Source organism: Cibotium barometz, chromosome 51 (genome assembly GCF_041138505.1).
Source record: "Cibotium barometz isolate CiBa-2024 chromosome 51, ASM4113850v1, whole genome shotgun sequence".
Taxonomy (NCBI): Eukaryota; Viridiplantae; Streptophyta; class Polypodiopsida; order Cyatheales; family Cibotiaceae; genus Cibotium; species Cibotium barometz.
The window spans coordinates 11,329,472-11,344,271 of NC_141096.1; the positions used below are offsets into that span (position 1 = coordinate 11,329,472).

The following is a 14,800-nucleotide window of genomic DNA, read 5'->3' on the forward strand; positions in this document are numbered from 1 at the left end:
CCAACTAGCTAAGATCACTTTGTCAGTATCTGTTTTCCTAACTGCGGCAAAGTAAGCTTCAAATTGATGTAACCATGAATAAAGAGTTGTGGGATCGAGTTTACCATTATACTTACTGAAATTCATTTTCTCGGGAAAATGATTCGAGGGCGCCGCCGGTGTGAATCTGGCGTCCAAAGCTCTGAGGTAACGCTCGTGCTCCACGCGTCGCATGGCGTCGTCTTCTCGTTGTCGAATCTCCAATGCACGCATCGGCAACTCAAGCAAGGAGCTCGGTTGCGGCTGTGACCCCGTGAGAGGGTCCCTGTGACGAGGATCTGGTATCTGGGATACGGAAGGAGAGGGAGGAGGAGATGGAAAACGCGACGATGGAGAGCGAGAACGTTCCTCTAGATCCAAGATCTGCGCCTTCTGCTCATCCAACTTGGCTGTTTGGTCTGCGATTGCTCGCATCATCTGCTGGAACATGTCTGTGACACTCAAGCTTGGTGCCCTAGCTGGGTTGCCTGGTGCACTCTGGTCCCATGGTTCTGGTTCTCTCTCGTCACCGAAGCTCGCCATAGCGGGAAAATGCAATTCCTTTCCGGAACGCAATCTGACCATCCACTATCTGTGTGGGAGACTTCCGGAGCCTTCCGGAGGCTCAAAACCAACCGTCCTTCGAGGGACATGAGTCACTCTGAAAGGGGTAGTCCACCGGCGTCTAAAAACCAACCACACGAGGGAAAAAATTTTCTGGTTTTCTTTGCTGAATCTTTGTCCTTGAAGTAGGCTCTGATACCACTGTAGTATGCGGAAGCTTCGGAGAACGATCGGTACTTCAAAACTCAAAAATCAGCACTCTTTTCGCGACGGAAATTAACGCACAAACTGCAAGGAGATGTGCAGAAAAAAGAGAGAGAAGGGGGAGATGGAGAGGACATAGTATTGGGTCCCAATTACCCTCTGTAGGGCCCCCACCATGGATGGTGTATTTGCTTTATTAGAATGATGTAAATCTGAAAACAAATACAGAAAACTTGACCTTTTCTTGGCTGGAAAATCCTGCCCTTGATCTTCAGAAGTCCACCCCTTTGCTTGGCAATCTCCTTGGCTTGACTGGCCCTTGATTGGCTTGAGCACTTGGTGAAAACTGAGATGAATGATGGGATTACGGCCTCCGCTATTTATACTCCTCCTCAGGAGCAGTCGGCCAGCTGAAAAACAGGCTATGTCCCACGATTGGTGGAAATTCAGCAACAAATGCTGAATTAAATCTCAAAAAATACTGCCTTTTTTTCCTAACAGGCTGAAAGTGATGCGCCTGCTTCTAATTGGCTGGACACCACTTTTGTCCACAATCCCAAGGCTGGGCAGCCTGTATGGGCTCCCCCATACATGCCCTACAGCCATCTAAAGGCTGTATGCTCCTGAAAATAGCCTTATCTTTGCCCTAGGACTGTCCCACAGCCCTTCCATGGCTGGTGGGTCCAGCCTGGTGGGTCCAGCCTGGGCCTTCCTGGCCCTCATGGGGATGGTTTTCACACCATTCCCATGCCCATACTAAGCTCCGGGGTAGCCCTATGGGCTGGCCCCTTGTCCTAATTTACTGAGTGATCTGGCATCCGGTACCATACCAGATACACAAAACCACTGACATCATTCTAGAGGGAGACTCAGAGCGCGGACTGGCATTGTTTCATGTGCAGGACAGTGCACACCTGACCTTAGGCTCCTGTGCAGGACAATGCACACCTGACCTCAGACATCTGAGATGGATCCCTGGCTGACTCATCCCGGACTGGGCTCACATGGGACCAGGCCACCATCCCAGGTCCTCCTCCTTCTGTACAGAAATGTCTACGTGGCATCCAAGTGCGGGATGCACGTGACAAGATAGCACAGGCGGAAGCATAAACAATAAATATATGAGAGAGTGCAAAGGAGATTGAGAGAGTTGGACAAGATCACCTTTTATAACAGCAGTAAAGCTTTACAATGGCAATGGCCAGCAATTGAGTGTTGAACTATGTGCAAGGGAAAATGGATGAAGGAGTGAATAATGGGGAACTTCTTATATAGTGCATCAGTGAGCTGGCCGACTGCCTCGAGGGTTGGCCGACTGCTCACAGGACAAAATAAATAGGAGAAATACAATAAAATACCCAAATAAATGGTAAAGCCCGAGAACACTGAGATGCACAATTCTAACACTCCTGGCTGCAGTTCAGTCCTAAACAGTGGCCGCGTTTCCATACCCTGCTGCGTTTTTTGGTCCAACCAGTCTTTCCCTTGCTCTTGGCCAGTTCTTGGCTGCATTTTGTCCTACAGAGGCAAGCCGGCCTGGTTTCTTGGCTGCTTTTTCTTCTATAGAGGCAAGCGTTGGAGTTTTGGCTGCAAATTCTGCTCCGGCATCAAATTTGGTGAGTTCTCTTGCATGTGGAGTTGCCAGACAAGTGGCTGTACATTTCCTTCTTCCTCCACAAGTCCTCGCTCTTCCGGTAGGAGGTTCCCGGTGGTTTCTTGGACTGTTTTGCTGCTGCCCAGCCTCCTTCTCTTTCAGGTTTGAGAGGGGGCTGATTGGTTCTGGAGCCTTGCTTCGTTGGAAAGCACTTGAGAGAAGTGTTTGAGAGCTGAGATTTGTTCTTTGTTGCTGTGGATATGGCTCCCACCTGTATGAACAAGGATGACAAGTTGAAAGGACCCAACTATGCTCATTGGAAGCTTCAGATGCAGATCTGGTTCATCCACAAGGTTTTGTGGGATATTATTCAGGGCACTGAAAGGAAGCCTGAGCGTCCTCAAAACTCTAGGAGGTGGACATAGGACTAGGAGGATGAATTTGCTGCGACATTACAAGATTGAGAGAAACGGGACTCAAAGGCGCATTCTGTGCTTGTGCGGACCATCATAGAGGAGGTCTCACCGGCAGTGCAAACTCTCACCAGTGCTCATCAGGTATGGTCTAAATTGGAGGATCTCTTTGCTCGAGATTCGTCGATGAGGGTAGTTACCTTGCAAGGGCAGCCCTACGGTTGGTTATTTCCTGAAGGCAATTCCATGCAGTCGTTCCTCATTAAGGCCAAGGTTATCCAGGACCAATTTTACTGGCTATGAGTGCTGCTTTCTTCTCTTCTCAGCTGGCTGCTCTTATCCTCACCAAGCTTCCTCCGGACTATGATGTGATTTCTCGATCTTTGCGGTGCTAGGTCGAATCCACTCAGTTGGATTTTGATGATCTTAGCTCCCTACTTTTGGAGGAGTCGTTCGTTCTTGTCTCACAGGGTAAGTTGAAGGTGTCAGTCAACAGTTCTGACTAGGCACTTTTCTCGGTTCAAAAGAAAGGTCGGAGTCGCTGCTTCTCTTGTGGGAAGAGAGGACATGTGTCCAAGGATTGTTTGTCCAAGAAGAAGGACAAGACCAAGGGCAAGGCTTTATCCCAGAGAAAAGGCGAAGACACAACACAAGATAGTGATACAGATTCTAGTACCACTTTTAGGCTCCTAGGGCGCTTCCAGCTCAGGGGAACCCAGATGGTGTACTTGTCTAGTACACATGCAGTTTTCTCCCATGTGCTTCCAGCTAGAGGAGGCTTATGGGTGGGAGAGGGAGCTGATTACAGCTCCACTTACTGGTGCATGGGGACCATGATTTGGAGTTCCAAGCATCAGACATCTAGCAAGACATGGTTATCTTTTGTATAGCAGAGATTATGAATTGGATCTGTTCCGAGTTCATTGTTTGAGGCTTTTGGGATGTGATATGTTTCATCCATTGTTGGGGATTATGGGTGCGGTGTGTCCAGTAGCTCATCATCTATTCTTGGAGTTCATTGTACACTTGTGCGGAGATTCGTGGCCAAGCAAAGTTCCTTGTTGTTTGTGGTGGCATTTTGTTTTGAGGAAACAGGTTAGTGGATGCTCTCTTCGAGGTGATTCCAGTATTCGCGGTGCTGGAGGGTCCATGTTTGCATCTTCATCGGCTTATCTTCTTCCGACTCTTACACAGTATGAGCTGCAGAGGGGGTGTTAGAACGATCAGGGGACGTCTTAAATTTGTGGGACGGGGGGGTGTTTGGCGGCTTTGCCTCTTAGGTTTTAAGTTTTAAGTTTTAATGTAAAAAAAAAAGCCTATCTAAAGGCTTATGTGCGAAGTTTGCTGAGTGATCTTTGCTCTCCTCCATCTTTGTTGTGCACACTTGCTCTCTTCCATCTCTCCTCTGGAGTGTACACACTGCACACTGCACAAGTTCTTGAGGCTTGAGCGTGCCAAAGCTCCATCTAAGCTGTCATCAGCCTTCAATAGCCTCTTCCTTGCGAGCACCAACAGTCCGTTTGGGGGCAAGGGTTCAGGTTGGTCTTGGTAGGAAGAGGTGAATGCCCACAGACACGTCCTGTCCCCGTCCCACCCCCCCATTCCCGTTCCTTGCCTCCAGGCGTTCCCCATCCCCAAACCCTTCCCCGTCCCCGTTCCCGTTCCCCGACCCATGTGACTATGATCTCAGTGTTTTGGGGTTGTACCTATTTTAGGGTATTTTATATATTTTTCTCCTATTTATTTGTCCTGTGCCAGTCGGCCAGCCCTAGAGGTAGTCGGCCAGCTCTCACTTGGACTATATAAGGAGTTCCCCCATTATTCATTATTCCATCCATTCCCTTGCACAAGTTCAACATTCTCTTGCTGGCCTATTGCCATTGTAAAGCTTCAAGCTAATATAAAAGGTGATCTTGTCCACAAGCTCTGTCTACTCTCTCAGTTGCCTTGTTTATGCTTTTGCCTTTGCATTCTCAATCAGGAAAATGTTGCAGATCTATTCGTGAAGGCGTTGCTTGGAGAGAAGTTTGCACCTTTCCGCAAAGCTTTAGGCTTACTCCCCTATAGAGAGTGATCTGCTCAGACCTTGTACAGGTTCACATTGCCACTAGAGGGGGGATTTATTGGCATATATGCTATGAGTTATGCCACATATGATATGAGTAGTGCCACATGAAAACATGGGCTAACCAAGGGCACTTTTCTCCCTTTGGGTTTTTCCCCTTGGATATTAGGTGTGAAAGGACACCACACTTGATATTGTGGATTCAACTCTCTTGCTCCACACTTTTGTATCCTATCTTCTTTGAGCATCAATCACCATCTCTCTCACTCTCTTCAGAGTGCTTGCTGCTGTGTACTTCTCTCTGTGTGTCTCTGTTCTCTGTGCAACCCTAACCCAACAATTGGTCCCATCAAGCTTATCTATAGCTGATAGCATTCCAAATACATCATTGCCAGCCATTGTTTCCGAACAAACAGGTTCTTTGACCCACACACTACAATTGTCCAAGGACACTGCAAAAAGACGACGCCCACTGAATGCAACCTGTATGGCTGCCACATAGCCGACACCCGTAGATAATCTCTCTAACTGCTATTTGATGACTTCAAGTGACTCACTGCCAAAGTAGAACCTGCAAATGTACTGAAAATGCAGAGTAGTGTAGACATAAAATTTACCTGTTGATGTCGAGATGCCGATGCAGATGCGGCCGCTGACAACGTGCAGAGGGTCGATGTCAAGGTGCACGCTTAGAAGCTCCAAAAACTCTATTGTGCAGATGGTCGTGGAGTCGAGAATCTCTCTTGGGTAAGGCCTCAAGTGGCTGAGCTCAGCCCACTGCCGCTCAAGTTCTTGCCTCCCCAGAAGGCTGAACTGAGCGCTTGTGGTGGTGCCGCTGGCTGGGCTGGGTGGTGGTGGTTGCCAGGTTGAGAGCGGGGCAGACAGAGTCAATGGGGTGCACTGGGAGTCATGGATCTGACGTGGCAAAGGGTGTGGGCAGTGGTGTGATCTGGGTGGATGGTCCTAAGTGCGTTCACACACATCACTACCATATATATGGCTACAGGTCTGAAATGTTATCTCACGCCGTGTTTTGTAAAGAAAGTCTTTGGCATTTACATTCTTTTACCTTTCTATTGATTGCAGTTAACAGGAGGCTTGACGAGTGGGTGAAGCTTGACCAATTGGAACTGGATTCTATTGAACAAGATGCAGACGAGAAGGTTGATGATAAGGTATTATGGACCCTTCAAATGTAGTGGTTCTTCAATACTGTTATCTGAACTATTAGGAAATGTACTAAAAGATGCATCAAGCATTGCAGCCTTCTGATTTTCAGTGCTTCTAATGTGGTTCTATCGGTTGAAATTGCAGGCTGGGAGTCTAAAGATGACACGGCATCAAAAACGAAAGATCGATGAAACCCACGTTGAGGAGGTATGCAACAGAAAAATGTGATAGTTTTAGGTGGAGTGGTGTCCTGTGCTGATGCATGGCCTGTGTTGCATTCATTTTACATCACAAGGTTGGAAGGACTTGAACCCAAACAAGATTATTTGATGCATTTTTGTTTTGAATGTAGATTTTTGGCGTATTGTTGACTATAATTAGCTGCCTAATCATGGATTCATTCTGCAATGCTGAGAGAAAGTGATATCAACAATCACAAGAACTACTGATATGGCATGCTCTCATTGGTTGAATCACCACTCGATAAAGCCTTGACCGGTAGTTTTGATGTAGTGCTGACAAGCATGCAGTCATTTGATGCCTCAAACTAATTAGTTGAAGCAGATCTTCTGCTTGCAAATAATTGGGATTCTTCATTCCAAGGTAGCTTTGCATATGCGTATGCATACACATGCATGTGTTTTTATGTGTATGGTATATGTGCGTGCGCGCGTGTGTATTTGCAGATGGGGTATCCTTATTGTAGAATTAGGGTGGGTTTGCACATAAGAGAACATAAGGTAAGGTGGATGGAAGAGAGAGAGAGAGAGAGAGAGAGAGAGAGAGAGAGAGAGAGATTAAACCAATGGGCCTATGAGACCAACGTGATACAATGATGTCCATGGCATATCTCATCATGGAATGGAAAATAGAACAAAACTATCTCACTGGAGTGATACAAAATTGCCCATGGAAATCTCATCATGGAATACCTGGAACATAAAACATGAGAGGAGCATCAACCCCTATTAGCTGGTAGAAAGAAAGAAAGAAAGTTATATTAACGCCTACGGAAGACCCCAAGGGCCTATGAGGCCAAAAGTAATACAATGGTACCATGGATATACTGAGTCATGAAGAACCGAAAGAAAAAGTAAGATGAAAACATTTGATAGTGCATGATCGGCTGCTATGCCAATGGGCCTACTGGAAATCGTGAAACCCCGCACATCAGGTATCAATGAAGGAGATCCCATCAAGTAGTCCACTGTGCTCGCTCCCCCTTTAGAGTTCCAGTGTGTGAGAGCATCTGATCCTTGCCATCTCGATAAGCCATTGTATATGACCAACCCATGTACACTCCCGAGTGTGAGAAAATGCCTGCCATAATCTGTAATCTCCCCCTCATCCTGTGCTGATCTCTGCAACCCTACATCCTCTGCCGTGATCTCCCGGTACATAGCCTCTTGAGTATCATACAACTCTGTCTGCTCTGTGCCTGTACGTGCATTAAAGTCTCCCAATAGTAATATGTCTCCCATGCTGGCAAACCTCATGATATCATCATATAGTGGTATATAGGGCGATGATGGTGCAAACCTGGAGTGGGTTGGGGGAAAGTAGCATATCGCCACATATAGCTCGCGGAGCCCCTCTCTGCATATTCGGACCCACATGTACCTCGCATCTGCATCTCTATGTACCACATGTATTTTGTCACGAAGCTCCTCCTTGTAAAGTATTGCCACTCCTCCCTGTAGAGAGAGAGAGAGAGAGAGAGAGAGAGAGAGCGAGAGAGAGAGAGAGAGAGAGAGAGAGAGAGAGAGAGAGAGAGAGAGAGAGAGAGAAATGAAATGAAATGTTATATTAACGTCTTCAAAAGGCCATAATGACCTATGAGACCAAAAGTTACATCATGGTGGATTTGATACAATGTCTGGATAAAAAAACCCAGAAAATGAAAAATAAAGGCGATACTACTGGCACCTAGAAAATGAAACTGGAACTGGAAGGTACACTATGGAGGTACCTCCATCTCATAATATGTGCCGCATCGGACACTGGCGGATCTCCTCAATATCCTCTGTGGTCAGCACCCTGAGAGAGAGAGAGAGAGAGAGAGAGAGAGAGAGAGAGAGAATGCAGAAATGTAGAGAGAGTATTGCACGACTCAATGATGATTTAGATTGATATAATAGAAGGGTCTTCACTCATCAAGTACAATGCTTTCGTAGGCTTGTAGCCTTATCTTTTGACCCATATAAATAACGCACACTAATAAGTGCATGCCACATGGCACACTTATCCACTCATAAGAGTCTATTCACACATTGCTTAGCATAATAACCCTTTGAGAGGCTATTCACACACACACACACACACACACACATACACACACACACACACACATACAAACACACAAATAGGGGTTCAAACACACGAGGTGGACACACAAGGTTCCGAATTCCAACAAACCTCCCTTCGGAGAGTGAAGGTAGAGATACTTGAGAAGACCTTTGATAGCCATGGTGATTTGGACTCTAGATTGCACCACGTGCTCAAAGGAGACACAATGGCACCCAGCACGTGGTCACCATTTGGCCACCCAATTGGTCACCCATGCTTTCTCATTATGTATGTACATTGGACTGACGTCCATGGTAATTGCATATGCTGGGGATTGATGCCACTCATGTGATATTGTGGACTTGGCTTTCCGTTGGGACTTGTGTCTGTGTGTACATGCCCGGAAATGCTTGGAGGATTGGTGTTCCATTTGGACTGGTACCTCGTGTACTTACTTGGAACACGTCTATTTTGGTATAGTCTCATGAACGGGGATTGTCCATACCAATGTTGCATTGCATAGCATCTTTATGTGCTTGCTTGCAATTGAATTTGCATGTTGTTTTCATGCTTGCCTGACCAATGTGTAGTTTTGGGGAAGCGGATGCCCGCTTGTGAACCGTGCGTGTGAAATTGTCTTCTGACATGGTTATGTGGCATGTGATAGGTGGTAAGTATTGGTCAAAATCTAGCCCTAGCACTAATTCATAAGTGAGTGAAAACACACTTTATTAAGTTTTGTGCGACCAAAGCTCACTTATAAATTATGACCAGCCCTGTGTTCGCACACACTGATGTCTCGAGGTGGACAAAACTCAACGTCCACTGTCGAGACCTTATCTTTTTTGTTCAAAGAGAGCAACCAGCCATGTGTCCATCCCAGCTTGCACTACAAGTCACTTTTGCTCTTTGCTGGACACCCAGGGTGGACATCTCATCATCTCTCTTCCTTCTCTCTCTAGAAGTGAGCGCCCTCCTTCATAGCCTCTTTGGCTGTATTTTCTGCACTTTCTCCTTCCCAACTCCATATCCAAGCTTGCTAGTGTGTTTTTCAAGCTTCCAAGAGTGTTTCCAGGTGGTATTCACTCTCCTACATACTGCCAATGATTGAAATTCAGTAAAACAGTCCTTTCTTTTGCTATAATTTTTGGTCTTTTGGTTGAAAATCCTAATTTCAGCATTCCTTCTCAAGTTGAATCATAGGGAAACCTTTCCCAGGGTTCTCTTCATCCTCTTGAAGACTTTTGTCATGAAGAATCGCGACAGATTGAAGATTTCAACACTCCATACGTTTCCATTGCGAAGACTTCCGTTTCAACACTCCATACGTTTCCATTGCGAAGACTTCCGTTGTCATTGACCCTACTTGCAATTGGTAAGCTTTAATGCTTAATTATGGAAGCAAGTAGCAAGAGAGAGAAGATGGACTCCATGCTCACATACCTTGTCCTATGTGGTCTCTTGTAGATTGTTGGGTTTACCCCTTGTCTACGTATACACACCACTCATAAAGCTCAACAATTTGAGTTTTAGGTTCAACGGGCCACTTTCCAGCGGGATTTCACTGTCTCTCTTCTTTTAGGATGTGACACGATTCTCGGGATCCAGTGGTTTAGACAATATGCACCCATTTTTGATTGGGGGCAAGACACTTTCACAATCTTTGAAGGTTTTCGTAAGCCTTCATGATTCACGGGGATCGAAGCATTCCTGGAATTCCACTCATTTTCCACATTCAGGCCCAACGAGCCATCTGAAAAGTGTTGAGATATCGAGCTCGTCTAGTGAGGCGGTGGCCACTGAGACCCGCCTGGGGGATAGGCCCCACACTTACACCACTGGCATGGTTGGTGAGATCATGGGAGATATGCGGCCAGTGGGATGACAGGCTGTGTGACAGCCACTCTAGAGACTGGCATAGTTATAGCGCCAGCTCATTTAGTCGGGTTCACACTATAGAGAACCCGTGTATGTATTGGTTGAGCACCTTTCATATTGAGTGTACTCTTATTCTTGTATATGGTGTGTTGAGTGTTGAGTTGATAAGAAGAAGATTTTCAGCCTCTCACCTTGTGTGTTCTCTATTAGGGTTTTGTGAGTGTGTGTGTGTGCTTGCAAGAGCTCAAGCTCTCTTCCCCCCTGCATCTTTTCATGGTATCAGAGCCTGGTTCGTGCTAAGGGCTGAGCTGCAAGCAAGAGAACCACAGGAAGCGGAACGAGGGTAAGAGCTTCAACTACTCTTCCCTATTGTGTTGGTGACTACACCCTTGTCGGGAGCTCTACGGGAGGCACCGGCAAACGATCTCCGATTGAGGAGCTTTCTTCGCGGGAGTGAAGCTATAGGGCAACTATATAGTCCTACGGACTGAAATTTTCGGGCCGAAAACGCGTTTCGGGCACGTCTGGACCTATGTTTTCAGAAAGCAGGCGATTTCGAGCACTGCTGGTAAGTCATCGATTCTCTGCAGAACTCTGTTTTAAGAACTGCAGGAAGACAGATTGACTGTGCAGACACTGTGGATGCTGCAAAGAGGTCTACAGTTGCCATTGGGTGTATGTATGCACATTGACGTCACTGGTTGTGACATTTGAGAGTACGACAGTACCGCTGTGCAGAAAATACAGCAATTTGTGCAGAAAAACCAGAGTGCAGTTTCTGGTAAAATTGTGTGTTTGGCAAGATGTCTAATGATGGCATAACACAGATTGTGGCTGAGAAGCTGGATAAGAATAACTTCCATGCTTGGAGGTTCAGGTTGACTAACTTCCTGATGGGAAAAGGCTATTGGGACTACATAGAAGGTGAACATGAAGAGGCACCGGAAATACCGGACATAAATCCTACTGCTGCAGATGTGAAAGAGTTTAAAGACTGGAACCAAGGAGCCAGGAAGGTTATGTATTGGCTATCCATTAGTATACAGGACACCATGATTGGGCACATTCAGGATGCCAAGTCCCCCAAGGAGGCGTGGGACACCTTGGTAAAGCTTTATGAAACAAATACCAAGGCACGTAAGATACAGTTGAAGAATGAACTTCATACTGTGGAGAAAAAGAGCATGTCTGTGAATGACTATGCGTTGAAGATAAAGGGTATTGTGGAATCCCTTGCATCTATTGGTGTGTCAGTAGATGATGATGACAAGGTGGAAGTCTGTCTACGTGGTCTCGGGCCACAATACAAGGCGTTTAAGACGTCTATTCAGACTCGGGAAAACATTCCCAACTTTACAGATTTGGTGTCTATGCTGATTATCGAAGAGAAGAACTTGGGTGAAGACCAACAGTCTTCACAAAGCAAAAACAGTTCAGAGCAACAGGCCTTCTACACGAGTTCAGGAAGAGGACGAGGTAGAGGAGGCCGTGGACGCGGTCAAGGAGGTGGCCGAACAGGAAATCAGAATTATGGCCAGCAGCAGCAGCAGCAGCAACAGTCCCAGAATCAACAACAACAACAACACGCAGGTGGAAGAGGCAAATTCAGAGGCAGGGGGAGTCAAAGAGGCCGTGGAAATTGGCAAAGGCAATATAATGATACACGTGAATGCTATTATTGTGGTAAGCCTGGACATGTGTAGTCAGAATGTTATAAGAAGCAGGCTGACATGCAAAATGGGAAAGTGCAGCAAAACAACTATGCATCCTCAAGCAGAAATAATGAGGATAATGAAAGGTTGTTTGTTATGCAGCATGTTGTGAATGCCATGTCTGAAAATATTGATGCAGCACAAAAAGATAATGTATGGTATGTGGATTCAGGCGCTTCGAACCACATGACAAGTCATGGGGAGCGGTTCAAGGAGATGAAAAACCCGGAAAGACCAGGTTTTGTGGAAACAGGGGATGACACTGCTCATCCAATTGCCCACATTGGAGATGTCCCATTGTCTATGCAGGATGGCAAAGTGAAGTACCTTGCAGATGTACTTCATGTGCCGAACATAACAAAGAATCTGGTTTCAGTTGGCCAGATGATTGAGCAGGGTTTGCAGGTTCGGTTTAACCCTGATGGGTGTTATGTTGAAGATTTCAAAGACAAGTGCAGGTTGGTTGCAAAAGGCAACAGAGTGGGCAGAATGTTTACGTTGAATGTAGACATGCCTGAAATGAGTGCTGCGATGTTTGTAAATGGTTCAGGAGTTGTTGCAGACACAGACATATGGCATAAAAGAATTGGACATGTAAATGTGCAGAGATTGAAGTCTATGCAGACAAAAGGAATTGTGATAGGGCTGCCAAAATTTAAAGTGGAAGGTATGCAAAAAATATGTGAAGCATGCCAATTTGGGAAGCAAACAAAGCATGTGTTTCCACGTAACAGATATGTGAGCAGAAATGCACTAGATGTTGTGCATTCAGATGTATGGGGTCCTACGAAGACCGTGTCTATGGGAGGCTGCAGGTACTATGTCACTTTCATTGATGACCACACAAGAAAAGTGTGGGTATATTTCATGAAGGAGAAGAGTGAGGTGTTCACTCACTTTCAGAATTTCAGAGTTTTGGTTGAAAAGCAAACAGGGAAATATGTAAAGTGCCTAAGGTCAGATGGAGGGGGAGAGTACTTCTCCAATGAGTTCTCTGAATTCTTGAAGAAGAAAGGTATTCGGAGACAGTTCACATGCAGATATACTCCGCAGCAAAATGGAGTTGCTGAGTGGAAAAACAGGCACATTGCTGAGATTGCGCGAGCATTGATGGAAGAGAAGAATATGCCGCATTGCTATTGGGCTGAGGCTGTTTTTACAGCAGTATACATCATGAACAGGACTCCAACTGCAGCCATACATGATGTAACTCCAGAGGAGATGTTTACTGGCAGAAAACCAGATTTATCTCATTTGAAAGTCTTTGGATGCATTGCATATGTGCATGTGCCAGATGAGCTGAGAACTAAGCTGGATCCGAAATCTGAAAAATGTGTGTTTATTGGATACTCCCTTGAGCAAAAGGGATACAGGTGTTATAACCCTGCTACACGTGAGTTGAGGGTAAGCAGGGATGTTGTATTTGATGAGATGAGCAGCTGGTATGCTGCTGAAAAAGAAGCTGTTGGGGCTGATTTGAGTGGAAGTGTGGTTGCACAGAATGCAGGTCAGCAATCACAGTCTTTGAGTGGACCAGGAGAGTCCTCATCTAGTGGGTCTGTTGATAGACCATGGAGTGGCAGGCTGCGTCATAATACCAGCCCTGCAAATGTGATTACTACATCACGTAAAGGAAAAGAGAAAGTGGTTGAGCCCCTTGGTATGCCTGACATTTCTGCAGGGCATTCTTATGTTGATGGAGAGTCTAGTGGCTCAGATATGAGCCTTGATGAGGAGCTTGGGATCCCAGCTATGAGAACACCTGGTGTAAAGAAGGCTATGGAAGCCATGAATGAGAAGCTGCGAAGATCTGGGAGAGTGAGAAATCCTGTGCAGAGATTTACCTATGATGATGTGGCACATCACTATGCATATATGGCAAAGGTTGTGCAGGTTGTTGAGCCCACATGCATTGATGAGGCTATTGGAAATGTGTGTTGGGAGAAAGCTATGGATGAGGAGATGGATGCACTATATGGAAATGAAACTTGGGATTTAGTGCAATTGCCAGAAGGCAAGAAAGCCATTGGATGCAAGTGGGTGTACAAAGTTAAACATAACAGTGATGGAAGCATAAATAGGTACAAGGCTAGACTGGTAGCCAAAGGATATGCGCAGACATATGGGATTGATTATGAGGAAACTTTCAGCCCAGTTGCCAAGATGGCAACGGTGAGAGTTGTGATAGCAGTGGCTGCGTCAAAGCAATGGTCTTTACATCAGATGGATGTAAAGAATGCATTCTTGCATGGGGATTTGCAAGAAGAGGTGTATATGTTGCAGCCACCTGGTTATGAGGATGTGGGTCACCCCGAGCATGTTTGCAGGTTGAAGAAAGCCTTGTATGGCTTAAAGCAAGCACCAAGAGCATGGTCTGACAAGATTTCTGAATATCTTGTCACTATTGGCTTTCATGTAGCCAATGCAGATTTCTCATTGTATGTGAGACATGGTGATAGAGGAGTTGTGCTTGTTGTCATCTATGTAGATGACTTGATCATTACGGGGGACCATGATGCAGAGATCTTTGATGTAAAGATCTTGCTAAGACAGAAGTTTGAGATGAAGGATCTGGGAGAGCTCAGATATTTCTTGGGCATTGAGGTGATTAGGTCACCACATGGTATTGGATTACTGCAGAGACAGTATGGCTTGGACATGTTGTCCAAGTATGGTATGACAGGCTGTAAGCCTATTTCTGTGCCATTGGATCAGAATGGCAAGTTGAGTGCAGTTTCAGGAGAGATCTTGGAGGATCCTACTATGTACAGGAGCATAGTAGGAAGTTTGATCTACATGACGATCACCAGACCAGATTTGAGCTATGCTGTTGGGTTGGTGAGTCAGTTTATGCAGGTTCCACGGAAACCGCATTTGGATGCAGTGAGACGCATAC

The 14,800-nt window shown here is 45.9% G+C and overlaps 1 protein-coding gene across 1 annotated transcript in view; it reads left to right on the plus strand.

The window, feature by feature from the left end:
* Positions 1-14,800, plus strand: part of LOC147609320 (putative MYST-like histone acetyltransferase 1) — a 73,632-nt gene that overhangs the window by 17,624 nt on the left and 41,208 nt on the right. Inside the window, exons 2-3 of the mRNA XM_086787568.1 lie at positions 5,945-6,033; positions 6,173-6,235. Coding sequence (XP_086643694.1) covers positions 5,945-6,033; positions 6,173-6,235 — 152 coding nt within the window. The remainder of the gene's footprint in view (positions 1-5,944; positions 6,034-6,172; positions 6,236-14,800) is intronic.